The sequence below is a fragment of the Pterocles gutturalis genome, unplaced genomic scaffold (genome assembly GCF_000699245.1).
Source record: "Pterocles gutturalis isolate BGI_N339 unplaced genomic scaffold, ASM69924v1 scaffold1094, whole genome shotgun sequence".
NCBI classification, from domain to species: domain Eukaryota; kingdom Metazoa; phylum Chordata; class Aves; order Pterocliformes; family Pteroclidae; genus Pterocles; species Pterocles gutturalis.
The window spans coordinates 20,996-41,538 of record NW_010132877.1 but is presented as its reverse complement, the minus strand read 5'-3'; the positions used below and the strand labels follow the sequence as shown (position 1 = coordinate 41,538).

The window sequence follows — 20,543 nt, the reverse complement described above, 5'->3', positions numbered from 1 at the left end:
TCCCTAGCTTGAGGGCAAGCAAAGATGGAGGCAGGATGTGGGAGAGGTGAGTGTGTGGCACACTCACTGATAGCAAAACATTGCTTTTCTCTAGTGTTCTTAAGCACTCTGAATATGTGCTGAAAATAACAGATACTAAATTGTTCCATAACGAACATATCCCACTCACTCCCCACCCATTTAGGAGATTTGTCTAGCAACTGAAATATCCTGATTGCAAAATCTTTTATTTTAGAAACTTTTTGCAAAGTTTTAACACTATTTTTGATATTACTTTCACAACCTTCATCTGAAAGCCAGATATTCTGGATCACTCTTCTATGACTGGGTAGGTGGCAGGGGAACAGAGACTGTACAACTATCAAAATTTCTGATCCACTCAAATGACTTAAATAGCTTTTTCCTTTAAGATGAGTTATTGAAGTGTTAAAATGAAACAGCTCGCATCTTATTAATAAAGACTTCATACTGCTTGGAATAATTTCCCCTTCTTTTCGAAGTTACCTGTCATATAACTCTGAATATACTAAGCATTTCTACTTAAATCCTGTAAATATAAATGTAAACATTGTAAATATTAATGTCAATGTTTTGTGCCTAAATTACATTTAAGGAAAGTAGCAATGAAGCTAAATGAACAATAATAACTGGTCTGGACAGAGTATAGCTAAGGAGACTATGGTAACATCAGAAGTGCCACTGGAGCTGAGAATTGCATCTATGATTACTCAGCTAGAAGTTGACTGCCTACATTGGTGCCATTGGTGGTAATGACTTGGTGGATGGGGGCTGAAACTTCAGGAGTACTCAGGCTGAGTTACATGGCTCAAAGTGATCCATGCTTAGAAGATTAATTTTATTTTTTGTATCCGTGGTTCATAGACTATGACACTTTCTTGAGCATCTTCATTTGGGAAGCTGAAGGTTGGTACCCTAATGTATACAGCCCTCTATGCAGAACAACATATGCAGAACAGCATTCACCTTAGACTTGAAAGTTTATGTAAAGTAAATCCAACGCATTCTTGGCCAGACATATGAGTCTCATTCTGCAGTGGTGCTTTGAGGAAGGAAACAATAATTTAAAACAAGTAAACTGTAAGACTAAAATACTTTAAAGAAGTGTTAATGCACAGTTACAGCCAAAAAGCAGAGTTAAGGCTGGTTGGATTTTGTACCTATTTTTGTATCTGAATTTATTGTGTATAGTATTCCAATATCAAATAACCAAAATATCCCCACTCTTGCCTTCACTGCATGCTAATATAAGTTCCGTTGTCTAGGATTAGACTTCTGTTAGAAATACTAGTTTAAATCTATAGATCTATTAAGATCATTAGAATGGTGCCTAATTACAGCTGTTCAGGACTGCAGAGCTTATATGACAATTATTTATAGATAATAATACACAAAAGTACCCATTTTCCTGAAAACTATGAATTCAGAAAAATAATAAATCTTTTTTGCACATGCTTCAAATGTAGGAAGCCTTCCAATATGTAATATTATATTATGATCCACATGTGACTTGAGATCACAGTAAATATGTATATCAAGTAAAATATTTTTCCAGATGTTAAAGCATGCCGTGTACTATAAGTTTCATGTTTTTATATAAATCATGATTATGATGCTTCACTTATATACCCCAGAAACAACAATGGAGTTGAAAAGTTGGAATTTATTTGAAGAAGTCTTACAGAGGATTTAAATTCACTACTTTTTGTATGTTATATATCGGTAAAACAGGTATCTACAGAACCTTTGCACTTCAGAGATCTAGTCCAAGACTGCTTTTTAGAAATGTATTAATTTGGGGAGGGGGAGGAGTTCTTTCAGATCAATTAATCAGACTCATCCAACTGTATAGTTTCAGCCTACAGACCACCCCCTCCTTGTACTTCATCAGAGGTATAGTGAATAAGATGTAATTAACCCTGTTTAGGAGGCACTGCTTTTATACTGCTCTCTGCATCCTCCTTCCCTTCCCTTTTTAACAAGCATATTCAGCTCCTTCTTCCATATACTCTGCTACCACCTGCGAGAAACTAATTCTTCGTTCTCCCATCATCGTAAAGGTCTCACTGACGTATGCAAATTCCGACCTTCCTAGCTGCTTTGTAAGATTCTTACCCCTGTATTCTTCCTTTAGCCTCCATAGTAACATTATCAATACCATCAGAACCAGGGAAAGGACAAATCATTTACTGTTCACATTTAGTGGAATGCAACCCTGGGGTTCTTACTGTTTTTTTTTTTTTTTTTTTTTTATAGTATTAGAGAGATAAAAGGAGCTATGGAATGTGATACCAGCAACACTAACTCGGCAGGGCATAATCCAGCACATTAAGGACTTGTTGAGTCCCAATATTAAATTTATTTTCAAATTATTAATTAATAAATTGATATTTTCTACCATGCTAGTGAACTGTAAATACAATAAAAAGTTTTTTATAAAAATCTCTTGGCAAGAAATCCCAGTTTGCTAACATAAACAATGTCTTAAAAACAGCATTTGTTCTGAATCTTACACAGATCTACCAAACCCATGAAAAATATACAGCATTCTTCTCATAATAAATCTGCCCTCTTTAGAGTTTAAAGTCAGTTAAAAAGTAGTAATGTAATATTTTGTCAATAATTAAAATTTTTTTCGTGCATTCACAAGAATCCTTTTCAACAGCAACAGTTATTCCCAGTAACTTTCTCCTGAACTTTTAGCCCCATAAGGTTAGCATTCAGGAAGCTCAGCTGCTTTCTAACAAACTTAATTAATCAAAAAGTCATTTCCGAGCTGTAACTATGAGTAAAAGTGCTTCAAGTGTGCTAGCAAGCCTACAAGTTAATCAAAATGCTAATGCAGTACAAATTAAAGTTGTGATTAACATTTCACAGTAGCTGCTTAAGTGAATTGATCACACAAATGGGTTAAGCATTACTCATTTCCTCCAGCCCCAACTGGGAAAAGGTTTGTCATGGGTGGGGGAGGGATTCTATATAGGCAGCACCAAATCATCATTAAACTGTCACCAAGATGTTTCCATACACCATTTCACCAATTATCCACAGTCACCAAAAACCCCAACACCACTGCCACAACGGTAACACTCCCTTCTCCCACATATACCCCTATAAAACACAGGCAGGCAGCAATTCCACCTCAACCTTTCCTACGCCCAGGTACTTTCACTACACAGCTATCCACTGCTGCTTAGTATCTATAAATGAGCATTACTGTCCAGCTATATGTGCTACAAATTTCTTTGATCATTCTATTATTTCCACTCTCTTAATGTGGAATAACAGCCATCCAACCACGAAAGCAGCCAGTATTTAAGTAAGATTGCAGATGTGGTGCTGTCACTGGTATATTGCTGGATACACAAAGAATACCTGTAGTAGCTAAAGAGATAAGGCCTCTGCTCCTCACTTGTTTCTGAATAATCCTCTGTGTTCTCAAGTTAATTTGATTTTCTTTCCCTCTTTCAGGAAAGCTGCCCATTTATTTATAGTTGCCAATGTGCCCATTAAACAAAGCAATTTTCTCTTTCACTGGGCAATTCTGGACCAATCTTACACACGCAACTGTCAAACAGGCCAGTGATGGGCACACCTGCACTAAGGAAAGACAACCCAGGAGCTCAAAATGCACTTTAAGAACTTCTCCATTTCCTCGTAGGCAGGAAAACAAATGATCCAAGGGATAGTTCTAGTGGCTGTTATGAACTGAGGAGGTCCCAGAGCTGAGGGACATTCTCATTCTTCTAGTCCAGGAACAACAGCTTGGGCACCTCTGCTGTTTGCAGCTGTGCTGATATGGCCAGAAAGTACCTTCTGAGTGAGAAGCAGTAGACACAGCCGCCACCATCAGCCAGAACAGCCTGCAGTTTCATAGACTAAGCATTTTGTACGTAACCTAGCTCTTAAAAGACAGCTGAATTGGGCAGCATGTTTGTGCAGTATTTGGTGACTCTGAACATATACCACAAAGATGATTCTCCTGAGCAGAACTGTAGCAAAAGCTGCAATTTAAATGAGCAGAAATAACCTATTTACTTGAACTATTTCAGAAAAGGTGAAGCGGTGCTATGTATGTAAACGTACATGTAAGGAAATGCAGTGCTTAACCCAAAGAGTTTTTTCTTTTCTGTCAAAATTAGATTCTCTGGAGGAGTACCACCATGGGGAAAGGCAGGCCATCAGTGACAGCATTACAAGGTCCTTGTTTCAGGGATGTGCATGTTTCTCATGCAAACTAGTCTTTATTCTGCAGTTTGGAATCTGACTTTATGTCCATCTTCTCTCAGTGCTACCCTACTGAGATGCGTTTAACACATCCATAGGTAAACACTCCTCAAAGGTTATGGCTCAGCTCCATGGCAGATCTACTCCTGGCAATATTAAAATATTTTATCAACGATTATACTACAAGTGGAGGCTTGTGGCCAATCCCAATGCAAAGCCAGCCACTGTCACATTATTTCTGAGAAGAGACTGCCCTGCTGAATCTGAAACTGACAGTATTACTGCCTCAATTATCCATTCCAATTAATGCAAATATAGGCGATAGAACAGCAGAGGAAGAACTGATCGCTGAATACACAGTCACAAAATAAAAGGCTTGATAAAAGAAGTAAAACAGAGATTAGATTTAGTCTGTTTCACATATTCTTAAATCAGAGATAGGAAAAAAGGTGGGGTATTTTCTTTCCAATAATAATTATAGTCTATAAAATATTAGACAAATAATTTCATTAGAATTTTTATTATTTGATGTTCTTCTGCAAGAAGTGGAGAAGTGTTTGATTTTGAGCAGCTAATGCAGAGCTCAGCACCATCTTACTGACACATCCACCTCGTCTCAGTAAAAATAATGCAGTGCTAGGCTTGAAGGGAATATGCAGTCCACTGTAATTGTATTAAAGGCAAGAGAGGCAAATAAAAACTAAATGACTTGGCCGAGGCGACACAAGAAGCCATGGGAACCTTCTGTGTTTTTTTTTATCTATGAGAGCCTGTCACTGATAACAAACTAGTTAGTTTTTGACTTGAGCTTTTCAATGTAGAGCTGGGACATTCCTTCAGTCTAGTCAAGGCCTCAGTGGCCATTCATTACAGAGATGGGTGTGGGCGCAGACAGGCGTTCACGTTCCAGAAGGTTACATATTGCTATGCCCCATATTTCTGCAGTAAAAGGGAAAGAATTCTGTAGTGCATCCTAGGTATACAGATACAAAATTTTATCTTACTATAATGAACTCCATCTATACCTAACAAATGCTAATTACAGGAAAACTGGAAGAAATACATTGTGTTACATTTTCTATGTTAACGATCACATTCCTCTACTGAGCCAGTACCACAACTCCTCAAATTCTGCTAAACGCTTATGACTTCTGTCTTTCATCATGAGTATAGATGAACAGAATTCTAACATGAACTCAAAACTTTTAAGTCATCTCAAGAAAATTAATTTAAGAGTGGTTGTATAATTACCTTATTAGAAGAGTGGAATCTTACCAGAAATCCATCAGCTACATTTATCTATCTGATGCTGTTAACATCGTTTTCTGATGGATCATTAACACTACTCAGCCTAAAGCCACTACTGAAAGAGGCCCAGAGGATGTTGGAGGAATGGGTGGGAGGACGCAACGGGTGGGATGTGAAAGGAAGTATGGGAGAGAAGGCTGACTCAGGTGAAAGACAGCACAGAAGAGTGGTGAAGTTCAGTGGCCTGCGATGGTAAGAGGCTTGCTTATGTGTCGTGGCTAGAGATGGAAAATCTGCTCTGCAGGGGACCTGGGATGGAGGCCTGCTGTATGTACCAAGATACAACCATTTGTAAAAGCTCTTTGAAAGATTTTCCTTTCTGGCAACAGAAAAGCAGTGCTGATATGGAAAGGCTGTCATTCACATGCTCACCAGCAAAAATAACAGTTTATGTTCAGGTCACAATTTGAAGGTTAGCTATACAACATTTACAGCTAAAGTGCTTTGTAAGTAAATAAACAAAAGTCCAACATAACTCAAAAACCAGTTCCTGTCTCACTGCTGAATTTTACGTTTGGTGGTGTGCGAGCGTGTGTTCACACACAGAGAGAACATCATCCACTGAATATGTTTATCAATGGATCCTTCCATGGTTCAGTTCCTTTTCTCACAACTAACATATTTTTTTTTCCACCTCTGTTGACCCAGGGTTCATCAGCAGGTCAGTGCTAAGGAAAAAGGTAACAACCAGTACTGAAAGTGTAACCCTGTCTATTGCTTAGATTCTGGGAACTTTAACCTCTGTTTGGAAAGCGTGACTAATAAGATGGAACAAATATTCTCCCAAGAGATGTAAACCATGCACCAACTTCAAAATACAAAAATGCTTGCATGTTCTTTCTTTTTTTTAAAAAAAAGAGAGGAAATTTTCTTTTTTTTTTTTTTTTTTTTAAAGATGCCTGTATATGTAACATTATGCAGTAAGGCCAGAGTGCTGAGGCACAGTATGGAATGGTGTTCTTCTGAACTCTACTTCAGTTTAAAGGAACTGTTGAATATTTTAGGGTTTTTTCTTCTGAGTGATTATTGTTCTGAAATACCTATTATGCAGTAAAATGATTAGAAATACATTTCTTAACATAGTAGGATAAATATTGAGCAAAATAATTATTGAAAAGAATCTTTAGCTTTTCCAAATATGTAATTAACCCCCCAAATACTAATTCCACAGATGTCTAAATGAACTTTAAGTATGTGTTTTCTTAGAAACTACAGTGAATTTTCTCACTTGAGCAAGTGATGTTGTTCTCTGTTAATAGCTGTGTATTATGAATAATAACTGTTCATATATTGAAGCTTTCAGCACCACGATTTTATTGATTTGAAATATTTGGAGTAGACTTGCATGCAGGCACTGCTGGTTGCCAAGTTTAAGACTGCGTAGCAATAACATCCGTGGTGTTATTTGCGTCTTACTTTCCTTTTCTTCATTATAGTTTTGCTTTGTTCAAAATCAGTATTACAAACTTGCAGTTTTTTGCTAGTGTAAGGTTGAGACCCACCCATATCACTGGACAATGAATTGCCCATGGTATTTTGTCTGTCTAGAGCATTGCTTCATACTTTCTTACAGAGTGGTTTTACAAACTGGTAGGCTTCACACAGCAATGTTTGCAGTTACCGTATTTGCCAACAGGCTTCAAACAAGGTCATTCTGATAGCTGATGTGTTGATCACTGAAGATATTAAAATTTGAGTAAACAAAAACTGTAGGAAGAAAGAATTACTGTCCCTCTTTTACAGATACAAAACCGAGGAAGATAAAAAGAATAATTTGTTAAAGGCTACCTGATCTTCAGGACCCTGTGAATGAGTCCTTGTCCAGTTTTGCTAAAGAGAATATTATTCCTTTCCAGCAGAATCAGAGGGGTGACTGTTCTCTGCGTCAACTAGAGCTCACCCTTCCTGCTGTAACTGTAACTGCACTTTCAGATACCGCAGCCCTCTATTCCAAACTCAAATTGCTGCTTCAAAATTCTTTTAAGGCATGCAGCTGTGCATGTGATCACTTGTCAGCAGTACTCTCCATAGTCAGTTTAGTTTCTGGGGGTTGCAACTCCAGTACAATGGCAAGTCACAAGCCTCCAGATTGAATTTAAGATCTGTGTGTAAAAGCATGCTCTTTGACTCTGTGATAACTGGGAAATAGAAGACATCTTTTCACAAGCTAGAGAAAAACCCAGTACCTTGTCCCAAATCACATTTCGAAACATGTTTTATTTATGCTTGTCAGTGACTACAGTGCTTTTGGCTGCTATAAAAGTAGAAGTACCCATGGGAGAGAGGTTCTTGGGGGTCAGCATAACAATCTGCAGGGAGCACACCCATGCAGGAATGACTTATGTGTGACATACCACAATACACAGATAGAAAGCTGTTGCATATGAAAGAGATGAGCCCTATAGCAACAGACGCCTCCAACCAGAGTACCAGATTTTTACCAGAAGTTTACCTCCAGTTCTGTAAAGTGGGCATCTTTATGGGCATCTAGGTCCTCCCTAAAAAGAGTGGTGTCACACTGTGTGGTACCAGTTCTCCACAAGACTGCAAGAAATCTTCATATTTTTCTATATTCAAAATACTACAACACACTGACAACGAATAGTAAAACAACAAGAGATAAATATTGAAATGCATTACTATACCTGACATATTCTAATTGCTTGGTCCAGCACTGTCTTTGTATCAGTTGCATAATCTGGACAAGGCAGCATGGCATGACTGAAGTGGGCTTGCAGCAGGAGGTGTGTTTTTGTGTGTGAACTGTCAAATGAATGGGGATTGACTTCAATTGGAAGATGTTTTGCCAGTTCACTGTTCATCTGATCTTCATTGTGTCTCACAGGCAGATCTGTGTACTCCTCAGCATTCTTAAAAAAAAAATATTAATCATTGTAATTAACCTCAGAATAGTCATTCTTCCTTATTGAGACATTAAAAGTATATGCATTTAATTTACTAAAGTTAGATTTCATTGTTAAAATAGCAGCATTTCAATGTTTAGAAAGCATACTCATTTATCAAAATCACGTGTGTGGGAAAAAACAGCTAGTAAAATATCCCCAAATATTCACACAATTGTAGGTATTGATTTTTTTTTTTTTTCACATAGCTGATTGTAACACTAGAGAACAAGAAAAGAAAAGCAGTGAAATAAATACATTCATTGGATGCACTCAGTACTTGAGATCACCTTCAACAGATACCCCACCCTGGATGGCTCACAAAACCATTGTAAGTTTGGCTATAAAGAAGTCAATAATTCACATTTTCAGTTTTCAGGATTTCTACTTTTCTCTTTGCATTCAAAACACAGTGAGTTTGAAATAGCTCTACAGTTCTTTTGAAATATATTTTCAGTATTTTGAGCAGTCAGTGTCTAAGCAACAGATGATCAGCGATCAAAGCAAAGAGCAAAATTGTAAGTAGCTACTGAAAACTATCCTCTGTGCTCCAGAGTGGGACTAATACCATTCATGCCAAAATGAAAACTAAGAACTTTCTCACTGTTGCAAAAGGGAGCTGCACACCAAGAGGTAATCTAAGTGCAGTTATGAGTAGCAACATCCTTGGGGCTGAGAGGAACAAGTGTGACTATTCTAAGAGCCAGAGCAGAGATGTTCATTCTCCTGCTAGGGAAATCCACTGTCTCTAAAGAAAGAAAATTCAACAGAAGTATCCTAAGAACTATAATTTAGGCTGAAGAGTCAGTTCTGTGACTTAATTGGTAATTCTTTTTCCTCCACAAAATCCTCTTGTGCATGTATGCGTACATATTCTTGTTTGGAATGAGAATGATCTTTCTAAAGTATAAAACTTGCAAGTTAGAGTTTTATAATATGTGATATCTTTTCCATCTGTAATTTAAGAAAGTGTATTTCTTTCATCATGAAACAAAAAGTCATTTGGGTAGCCCGAAGGGCAATGTCTTCTGAACTATGGGCATAGCAGAGACCACTAAATTAAAGTGTTCAGGGTTTTGTATTCCTCTTAAACTATAGATTTGATATTATGCATTTTAGTCTTCAATCTCTAGTCAGACTTTCTGCAAATCCAAACTAGTGAAATATTCACAACAGTAACCGATGCAGAGTGAGGTAAAGAAAAATGGCAATTTTAGAACATCTAATAGAAGCACCTAATTGACTTGCAAAGTACCATATCCACTCATTAACATCCTAACAAATAGAATCTTCCTGACAATTCCTAAAAGCAGTTATATAGCTGTTTTTCACCCCCTTGAAAACTGACAGCACAAAATTTTCTATTTTCTTTAATGGCACAATGAAACTACACCTAAACCGTGATATAAATGTAAAAGGAAAGGTATTAGACAATTCAAGATTTGGAAAGAAAATCAGAATGTCATTAATTTATTTCATATCTCGACTGCAGATTAGAAGTGAAGACTGACTAAAGACAACTGCTGCTTAATCCTGGATGTCTGCTAGATCTCTTGTGAAAACTGTGGTCATTTATTCTCTGAACTTAAGGTCACAATCTTTTTAAGCCCTATAGAAGGCTGCATGTTTGCTTCACTCTTTTTATTTAACTGGCTTCTCCTTCAAAGATATTTTAAAGAATATTTACCAAGGAGATTTTTTACTTAGTTTTGCTTTGCAGTTTAAAGTAGCAGAAAGAAGAAGGGTCAGCCAAGTCACTCCAGACCAACTGGTACTCCTGAAAACGCGTTTTCCCTAATTCTTGCCCAGCACATGTTTTATTTACCTCCAAAACACTCCTCTTATTTTAAACAACTTGCCTACTTAATTTCCTGTTTGTGATCATTGACTGTAAGTAAGTGAGGTTCATTTTCTTATCTGCATCATGTAGGTAATTAAAGGAAATTGAGAATGGGTAGTGAAGCTTTTATACAACTGAGAATGAAGCTGAATGGAGGGCACCGAGGTCAGCAGAGTCCATTATATTTTTATGCGAGAGGCCAGTATGTCTGCCCTGTCCTTGTTTGCTTAGTGTAGGCTGGACAGACTACTAACTGCAAATCTGTTTCTCTGATTTGCCCAGCTGTCCTTGAATAAAGACATCTTCCATTGCAAAATGTTAAATGACAGTGATTGACAACTCTGTGATGAACTTTGCTTGTAACCCCCTGCTACTGTTTTCAGGTTGCACAAGAAAAGACAGAATAAAGAAACATCCTTTGTAATCACCTCAAATGGGCCCTGCTGTTCACTCAATATTTTTTCATTTTGGTTTTCCTTTTCATTGTGAATCTCAATCTGTTCTGCAAAGGCTATAGCTTCAACTATTCCACACAACTTATAATACATATTATTTGAGTACAGTGTATCTGTATACCGTTCTTACTTCCATGGGTGAGGAAACAGATCAAATTATGTACCAATCATTAATCTTCATTCTAAAGTCAAGAAACTTAATACAAACTTTATAGTTAAACCACAAAGCACTGCTGTGCATTTTTCACTTTCCCTTTTTGTTTTGTTAAATCAGGACTATTGCAGCCCATGTGCAAATGATATGTTTACAAGCATATGTCTGAATAATATATTTACAAGTTAAGCATAACTTGGAGTATACCAGGAGACAACCATGAATTTTAGCTGTGGGTTCTGCAATCGTGCATTTAGTAGTTGTGTCCCATCTCTCTTTTCTACAGGTCTGTGATGGACTTTCCCAATAACGTCTTCTTTTGGGCATTAGAGGCTGCTGCATCATTTCAAGGGTGTAAGATTCCTCTCAAACCGACATTTCAACCCACATGCAATGCAGGGTCATATAGGAGACGGTAAGTTGCTTTGCCAGTGAGGAATGTCACCTGTAGACCTGCATAAACTTGATAGTTACATTTTACAAGGCCAAAGGGCTATTCCGATAATTGAATTCTGTTTCCTGCATTAATACCAGCTACAGAATCATCTTAGAGTCCTGTCTGCAACATCGTGTTCCAGATATGCAACTTATCATTGCCCTTTATTTGACTTGTTAGAATTGTTCTAAAAGTAAATAACTCACCCCATTTTAAAATATATGTTTTGCAGTTTTCTGGTACTATGAGGTCTTTGAGAAGTCAAACTCAACTAAAATTTAAATACAGTATCCAGCATGGTGAGTACTATGCACCACAGTGTCCATAGGGTTAAAAAAAAATCAGATTTTCTTTCTACCCACAAAAGGTGTAAGTTTGGCTGAAATTACTGATTTATAGTGAGAGCTGAACTACAAACTTATACCACATGTAAACCTTCTGAAATCTTTTAAATCTCAAGTAACTACATCTTGCCATCTGTCTACAAGAAAGAAGAGGATACTTGTGGAGCACAGACAGAAATGGGATCCAGGTGAGCAACTAAAGTAAACCTGAACATTTTAAGTTAAGTTCAGTCATGGGAACAGTAAAACTTATAAAGTTAATCAGTTCTAGACTTTAAAGAGCAGTTGATTAATTTGTAACAATGAGGGTCTAAAACAAACCAAAAATAGTTTCTCACATGCCAGAGTCGAACCAGTAGTCTTTGCTTTAGCAATGCTGTTACTGAAACTACCTTAGAATTGACTGAATGCTTGTATGTTCCTTTTGTTTTTTCTACCTATGGTACAGAGAACCAAAACACACCATATTTTCAATTATAATAAACCTGCAATGTGTTTTGCTCTCTTTCAAGTTTCTAATGTAGAATGAAACAAGTGAAAAGCATTCTTAGAAAATTTGATACCAAAACTAAGAGTCATTAAGCTAAAATATTAAAAAATCTTGCAGTAACCTAGGACTAAAAGTAGCTACCCCACTAACAAAAAAGGAGAAAAGATGAGGATAATTTTTAGCAAATATAATGATTTTTACCTGAACCTTGATTTAAATTGCATGAACTTCTGGCAGTCTGAGAACATGCGGAAGGACTGCAAAAATCGTACATTTGTGCATAGAATGAAAAATAAAAAATAAGCTGCAATAAATAAATAAATAATAGTGCGGGGGTTTTACAGCTGTTCTACTATTAACAGTAATAATACGTTATGAAGTAACTTGTAGATCTCTGCTATCCAAAGTTCAAAGGTATGCCACTATGCAATTAATTTTTCCAAGTGAGAACATCCTATTTTGATCTTTAAGTAACTGGACAGGCAAATATAAGCTCAACAATAGTATTATTATATAGTTGGCTTTTGTCTTTTATTCTATTGTACAAAGTGCTACTGGCTATTTTAGTGCAACATCCTGACCTGTCCTTTCACATAGTGCTACGGTGTATAGGAAGCAGCTGGACTCCAATCTCTAAAGCAGTCTGTAACTGCCCTCATTTGGGTGATACCTGTGTTACCCTTAGTATAGGATAGGGAAAAGCAGCATGGTCAAAATACAGAAATAACAAGCACTGATAGTTTATGAATAACTAGGTAACTGGATAATAAAGTCTTTTAACAGATTCACAAATTCTAAATTTTTGAGGATACTTGAACTTCTGTACTTAAAAACATCTGAAATTATTTCAGTTTTTTATATATACATATTTATCTCTCCATTCATGTGCTGATAAAAGTCTCACTTGACCCTGTTATTATAAGGGAAATTAAAAAAATAATTAAAGTTCCCAGGTTAATCTGCCTTAGCCCATGTTCTTCCCAAGAGCACAAGACCATATTATGTGACACAATAATGACACAAGTATATTATGAAAATTATTTAAATTACCCAACATATTTATACTGTATTTTATTGTCACATTTTCAAGTGTGAGTTTGATTTATAAGGAAAGACATTAAATTGACATAGATGTATCCTGGAAGACAGCTGGAATATAATCAAACTTACATTTATTTTCAGAAAACAAATAAATGTGAGAAAACATGCACTTAAAAAAAAAAAAAAAAGAGAAAAAAGAAAAAAAAAGCCCAAACTGACCATATACTTTAAAGTTGTTTTTCCATTGATACCAAAAATTAGATTGAAAAATGGAATTGGAGAAGTACTTGCTAGAAATACTGCTCTGAAAATTATATCTGTGTTAGTGATTCCATTATAAACTCCTATTTTAAGGAGTTTATTGGTAGCCTATAAACATATATGCTTTGGTCTCAGTTTTATGGGGCATAATTCAAACTTCCAAAGTTTAAAATGTTTGGGTGTTTTTTCATTCTTAGATATAAAAGGTCTAGGACAATATCCGAGTTAAAGACAGCTATAAACATATATTACTAGTTATAAGTTTTAAGAACAAACATGATGCATGTTTTCAAGATTCATATTACAGCCAAAAAGAAAAATAAAAACTAATGTCTACCAGCTTGTTGAAGCCCCTGCATAACACAGGGATATTTAGATTGGAAGCCCTCTTTTAGACAGCAGACACTTGAACAAAGAGGTTCCTCACTCTGTTTTACACATGTAAATATACACTTTTAAGACTAACTTTGCAGAAGTGATGTTCCAGGCTTTTAGGGAAGCCTGGCAGGCTCCACTAAGCAACAGAGCAGCCTGAAGTTTTGTAGAGATCTTGGAGTGGCTAACACGATGCAAAAGAAGACAACAAAAATTACCAGGCAAGATTAGAATATATCTACTACGTGATACTGTAATTCATCACAGAGACCATTTCTAAATAAGCTTCTTGCCTCCATAACATGTAACATCTCTCCCTGTCAACTGCATGTGTATGTGGCAGTGCAACCAAATGGCACCCAGGATACTAGAGCCAATCCTGCAGTGCAGTTCCTTTCCCATGGGGGCTTTCCCATCTCTTCCTTCCAGGGTTGGTGGCTGGCAGGCAGGAAAGGCAGAAAGCAAAGCCCTGTGCCACCCCCTGTGCTGAGGGAGGTGTAAGAGAGCAACATCCAAGGGCTGCTCAGCATCTTTCTGAAACAAATACTAACTTTTAATTTGTTATTTAATTAGTGGTTAATGCATTTTTACAGATAAAAGATAAGTGTAAAAAAAAAAATCATACCTATAGAATTAAAATTGTAAAGTTAACCCAATTAACTAGGTTAATAATGAGGCTGAGCTACTCTGGGCTCTGCCTCTAGATTTAAGACTTACCAGAGAGGGTATTGGATATTTCCAGTTGAGCATGAGAAGTTGAAGAGATAAAGTTGTAAAACCCATCACCGTGCAATTATGTAAATCTATTGTTTTTTAAAAATTAATTTATAACTATCTTTCAGGATTTAAAATGGGAACGTTTCAGTACTGGGACCTACAAATACAGTTCATAAGAACATACAAGTTCTTACAATTCATATAAAGTTCTCACATTAGTGATCAGAGAAATCATATATTCTCAGACTTCTCACTTTAAACAGACAAATGTTTGACTTTTGCTTTTAAATAGCTGCATATGATCAACACCACAAATTTTACAATTACAGACATCATAAAAAGTACAAGCTAGGGCACTGAAACAGTTGAGTGATCACTTAAAAACACCCTGAAGGGCTTAGATTTCACAAGTTCACCTCTTACTTAAAACATCCAAACTACAAACTACTGATGACATTCCTGATGACCAGGGGTCACGAGTCTGAAAGACCTTTGCCACTGCGCACAGAGCAATAGGAGGTCAGCAATATTAGCTACCAGTAGCAGTGACCTGGCAGATCTGGGAACTTCTAAAGTACAAAGTTAAATTACAGACCTCTGCTTCAGCAGCCAGTTGCTAAAAGAAAATTCAAGCATGCTAGCACATGTGAGAGGGAAGATTATATAAAATAACACTAATTTGACAGGGGAAAAAAGTTGTTAGGACTTCCAGACTAACTTGAAAGTCTGTTTCCCCTTTTTTTTTTTTTAAAGTTTCCTAACGATACTAGAGAAGCTAGGTCTCAGTGTACAGGAAGATACAGGAATAGACAATACAGTCATTGTAATTGGTTTACCAAATGGTAAAAAATATACTTATAGAACCATTCTGTTTCAAAAGAATTTATTTTTAAATTGCATACTTTACTAAAACATTAAAACAAGGAATGAATTCATGATTTTAAGTCTTAACTCTCACAATCCATATTTCATGAAGTTTATGATCACAACTGTAATTCAGTGCTACTTTTTTGTCCAGTCCTGATAAAAAACATTCTTACAATACATTCATTTTTCCCCAAACATATAGGTACTGTCATAGTATTAAGCCTGTCCAACTTTCACAGAGGTGGCTTTAGTTTACTCTCAGGTTTTTAAGTTATTGATTACAAGTAAGCTTGTAACACTTGCAGAGTTTAAGGAAAAATAAATGCAAATGAAGACTAAAGTAGGACAAAAATAAGAGCAAACATTTAAAACTAGTATGGCATACACATTATTCACCTAGAATAAGTTACGTTGACCATAGCAAAAAAATATAAATGGAATGGTATAAATTCCATTTATAAAGTGAATTATAGTGATTTGAGAGAATTATTACATTTTATCACTGGAAATGGTATATCTGAGATTTTCTCCTCTCCAAGATGCCTGACTTTTCCTATTACTTTTCATGAGAACGCTTTGAACCTGCACATTCTGAATGCATTATCATCACCCTATTTTTTTTTAATCTTAATATCTAGATGAGGCAGTGACCCACAACTTTCTTCCCCTGTAATCTCAAGTCATATTATAGGAAAGATTTAAAACATCCTGTTTTTGGCTGTATTGAAACTAATGGTATTGCACTAACACAGAAAAGCTTTCCAGTACATGATCTCAGTAATGTGCTAACACAAAACTGAGAAAATCTCTCTGAGTATACATTCAAAAGTCTGATTGTCATGAGAAATCTACTTCAGTTCCATTTGGACGTTTGTCCATGTTTTGAAGCTGAGCTTGGCTGAATCAGCTGGCTCAACTACTGATTGAGATGATGATAGCAATAAAAATTGTAATAGCAAATCTTGGCATGCAGCTTTCCCTGGGAAAGCGATCAGTCATTCTCCATCTTTGGCTTTGATCCTCCATTGGGATCTTCCAGTGCACTGCCCAGACTCAGGGAAGAAGTTAACAGATCTCTGCATTGAGTTAATGCTACTCTGCATGGAGACAGGAGTAAGTGCTACTAATTCTTTATGTGAAATGGGGCCCGTACATACTGTATATGTTAATGGCAAGCTGTAAAAGCTCTGTGTGTTGAAAACCAGATTTCAGATCTGCTGACCTGTGGCAGCTCCCCTAGTGGGGAGCCACAAATGCACACTGCTGCATTTTTGTACTGGATTAAATTCCGGATCTAGACTACTATGTGACCAGAGACAAAAGAGAATAAAATGTTCATAGGCGTGAATACCTGTCATCATGTGGTGAAATGCCTAGCAGCCTCTGTTCAAGAAAGGCTCAAGCCCAGAATAATAGGAGAACAATATGAACTGGCAGAAATATATGGGAAACTTGGAAGGTGCCTACATGCACAATGTCTTTTCAGCAAGCCTGGGCTACTGGTCTCACTCTGAGTACTTTTAAATGAAAACAGTTTAATATAATAATAAAAAAACACAACTACAAGAAGAAGTGACAGCTGCTGCAAGTAAATTTCAATAAGGATAGTTCCCTGCTGATAAAAACTGGCACATCTCCACTCATTTCAGTGTAACTATGTGGATTAACATTGCTTGAAAATCTGACCCAATGTTTTGAAGAACTCAAGAGCTACAAAGTAATGCAGAGATGGAAGACGCTAATCATTACAAGGGTGGGGAAAAGGGATAATCACAACAACAAAAAACAGTAAAAGGAAAACTATCTGAAGTCTATTAAACAAACGGACAATCTGTCAGTATTTTGGTGCGCTTGATTTGAGGAACTTCTGTCAACACTTCTGTCATGAACGACCAGAGGTCTCACACAGTGAGTAACATGGCAAAAATGCCCTTGTACCACATATGACCTTGACAGAACATCCCATTACCTGAATGGGATGTACCATGCATTGCTAGGGCAGATCTAACACTTTTTAGATGGCAAATGATAATTTTTCTTGGTGATGTATTCCTACACAGACTTATACTGTGTCATTTGTACCTGTAAATAAAGGCACTCATCTAAAGTACATTGTAAGACCTATATTAAAAAAAAAAAAAAAAAAAAGGAAAGATAACTGACAATTGCACATATTTTGCCTCTGGTATAAACTTTTAAGAACTTATTTTAAAAGACAAAGAAAACAGAGATTTTCAGTACCAGATGTCTTAGAAGATCCCATTTGGATTTGAGCTACTTAAATTTGCAATCATGTATTTATACATATAACAGAGCTTCTGTTTCCCCTAGAATCTGAAAATTAACTAGCTTTGTAGCATCTTCCTTGATCTGCCACCCGTGCCCTGAGGATTAGAGACTCCACCTGAGCTTGTTTTACAAGCATAACAGAAAAAATTAATCTCTGCTGGCAGCCATCCCACTGGGATACTGATGAATAATGATATCCCTCTCTTGCTGCCCTCTCAGTCCACTAGAAAAGCCACTCTAACCCAGCAACGTGGAAACCGCTGAAACCATTCCAGCTGTGGATTAGCAGGCAGTCAAGCATCCATCTGTTCTGTGTGAATCAAGAGAAAGCAAACACGCATTCTTATATAGCTAAAGATGTATTCAAAATTAGCATCTTATATTACTGCATATAGTAAATAATAAGACAATCATATACAAATGAAAAAAAATCTATTATCTCCACCTCATGTTTTTTAGATTTTTCTGCTGCCTTAAGCAAATGATAAACCCGTTGGAATTAGTCTCATTAATCTACAGAATATTGTGCATTTAATGACTTAGTATGTTTAAGAGATTAATATCGTATGCATCAGTTGTACCTAAAAATATTTTGTAAGTAGACATGCATACACGCACTAAATAAATCTAAGTGAACATAGTAGCATGCCTTCACTTCGACAGGAGAAGGATTTAAGAGACCTGTTGTGAAAGGGATTTTAGCCACTTTCTCACCCTGTAAGGTGAGAGGAATAGGCTTGAGATATTTTCTCTTTCTGAAAACTCATAGTTTGAATAATGTCTGATGGCTTGCTAGTCTTTTCCACTGGAAGACATAAAAGGAAAGGCAGTGGGAAGTTGGCATGTGGGCAACCCAATCAAATTGGTGATGTCTGATTTGACTCTTCCATGGGAAACAGGACAATGATGTACTATAAATTAAGGAAAGCTATATTCAAGCATCATCCCAGAAAAAAATACTTAGAGAAGTGCATAATTTGACAGTTTTCACATACAGCAATTCCACCTGGCCCACATTCATTAAGCTGCAGAGGTGAAGAAAATCTGCAACTGTTCTCTAAAAGCAAGCTTACTATGCTATACCAAATTTACAAAAATATATACTAACTCTTTCAAATGCTATGAAAAGTTTTGACCTTTTGGTAGCAAAAATCCCTCTGCAATTTCTTCTAACATTATGGGTAGCATAAGCTACCTAAGTAACTATGAAATAAGGAGCCGTTTAAATACTAGGCAAATAACATAAGAGGCTGATTTCTTAAAAGCTCATCTGTGATAATGCATAACATCAAGATTTAAAATAAAATTAAACCTCCTGAAGCTAGCCAGGTTCCATCAGGAAAAAAAAAAAGAATGAGACAAAGAAAGAATCTAAATGTAAATAGGAAAATACAAGTGTCAGATACTTCATTAAGGACTGATCAGTAATCCTCTTACATCCTTTTTTTTTGAAATGCTGTGCTAAAGGAACAATATAGGCTGGATACCAATAATTGTTTCAGCCAAACAAATCCTTATCCTGAAATTTCAGTTCCAATCAGAGAACAGGCTACAAAATGCCATCTTCTTTCTTAGCAGTTTTACAAATCTGAGCAATAACTTCTTTGCTGACAGAGAAAAACATTTCTGTGCCTTTAAACAGCAGTCAGTAAGGTTGAGCTGGTGTCACTAAGTGAACTGAATTCTATGAAAACAAGTTCATCAGCAATATAATTGTAACTGCTATAAGGTATAGTACAATGGTATAATTCTATCAAAAGCAAAGCCAATAACTAGAAACCAGTGAAGACAGAAGAACTGCAGGCTGCAGAAGGACTAAATTTGCCTGTCACAATTTAATTACAAACTGTGAGCCACCAAGTAGGTAGAACTTGTACTGACCTGCTAAAGGCACACCGAGCCTGTGAGACTGCCTTCTGGAGTACTTGGGACATGAGAACCCACAGCCATTTATCAAAGCAGTACTGCAAATTATAAAATGTTCAGCTTTTCCTTAGTAAAGATGCCGTTTAGAACTTTAGCTTTTTTTTTTTTTTAACAAATACAAACATTATTTCAACCAATATATTGTATATTTGAAATAGAGCCATCATGTCATGACTGCTGAAAAGAAGCCATTTCATTTTCATCATGAATACTTTGCAAAGTATAGGCTGCACGTACACATCTATGCATAGTTCGAAACCTCTCACAGTGACGATGGCTACAATGCCAACTGCTAAGTGGTAAGTAAAAGATTTTGTGTTACAATAAATATATAAATAACTAAATGGTGCCTGGTTGCATTGCCTGCAGCTTTAAGCAGTCAGCTAAACCAAGCTTCCTATCAGTGAGCTTCCTTCTAGCATCCATACCAAGGACAAGCACTGATTTGCCACAGACGGCAGCTAACGTTCACGTTGTAAGGGTACCACCAGGACAGTACTCCTACCTACGCCAGCAGACACAAGTGCTCATCAAAGTAGTTTTCACTGGTATACATCAGTGTTTCGCTGCTATAACTGCATCTATAGCTCCTGTTAAAGGAATTTATTCCTTCATTTTTCTGACAGAAAGAGTTGCTAAAGCAGCTGTTTGAAAGGGGGACAGAGCCTGAGACTAGTGGCTTCCACTACCACAGCTATGTACACTTGTGTAAGTTCTTCCCTTGGAGGCTGCACTGCAATCAAAACAAAACAAAACAAAAAAAAAAAAGAAAAACATTAAAGATACTATATTATTTCCAAGATAACTACTGTTGTCTTACAGCCTACCTCATGGGAAATGTATGTCAGAAACCTTTAACTTAAACTTTAAAATAGGTTTTATTTTAACTTTC

The 20,543-nt window shown here is 36.5% G+C and overlaps 1 protein-coding gene across 1 annotated transcript in view; it reads right to left on the bottom strand.

The window, feature by feature from the left end:
- Positions 1-20,543, bottom strand: part of LOC104467282 (activating signal cointegrator 1 complex subunit 3-like) — a gene marked incomplete at its 5' end in the record, with an annotated part of 53,331 nt that overhangs the window by 13,776 nt on the left and 19,012 nt on the right. Inside the window, one exon of the mRNA XM_010081010.1 lies at positions 8,199-8,423. Coding sequence (XP_010079312.1) covers positions 8,199-8,423 — 225 coding nt within the window. The remainder of the gene's footprint in view (positions 1-8,198; positions 8,424-20,543) is intronic.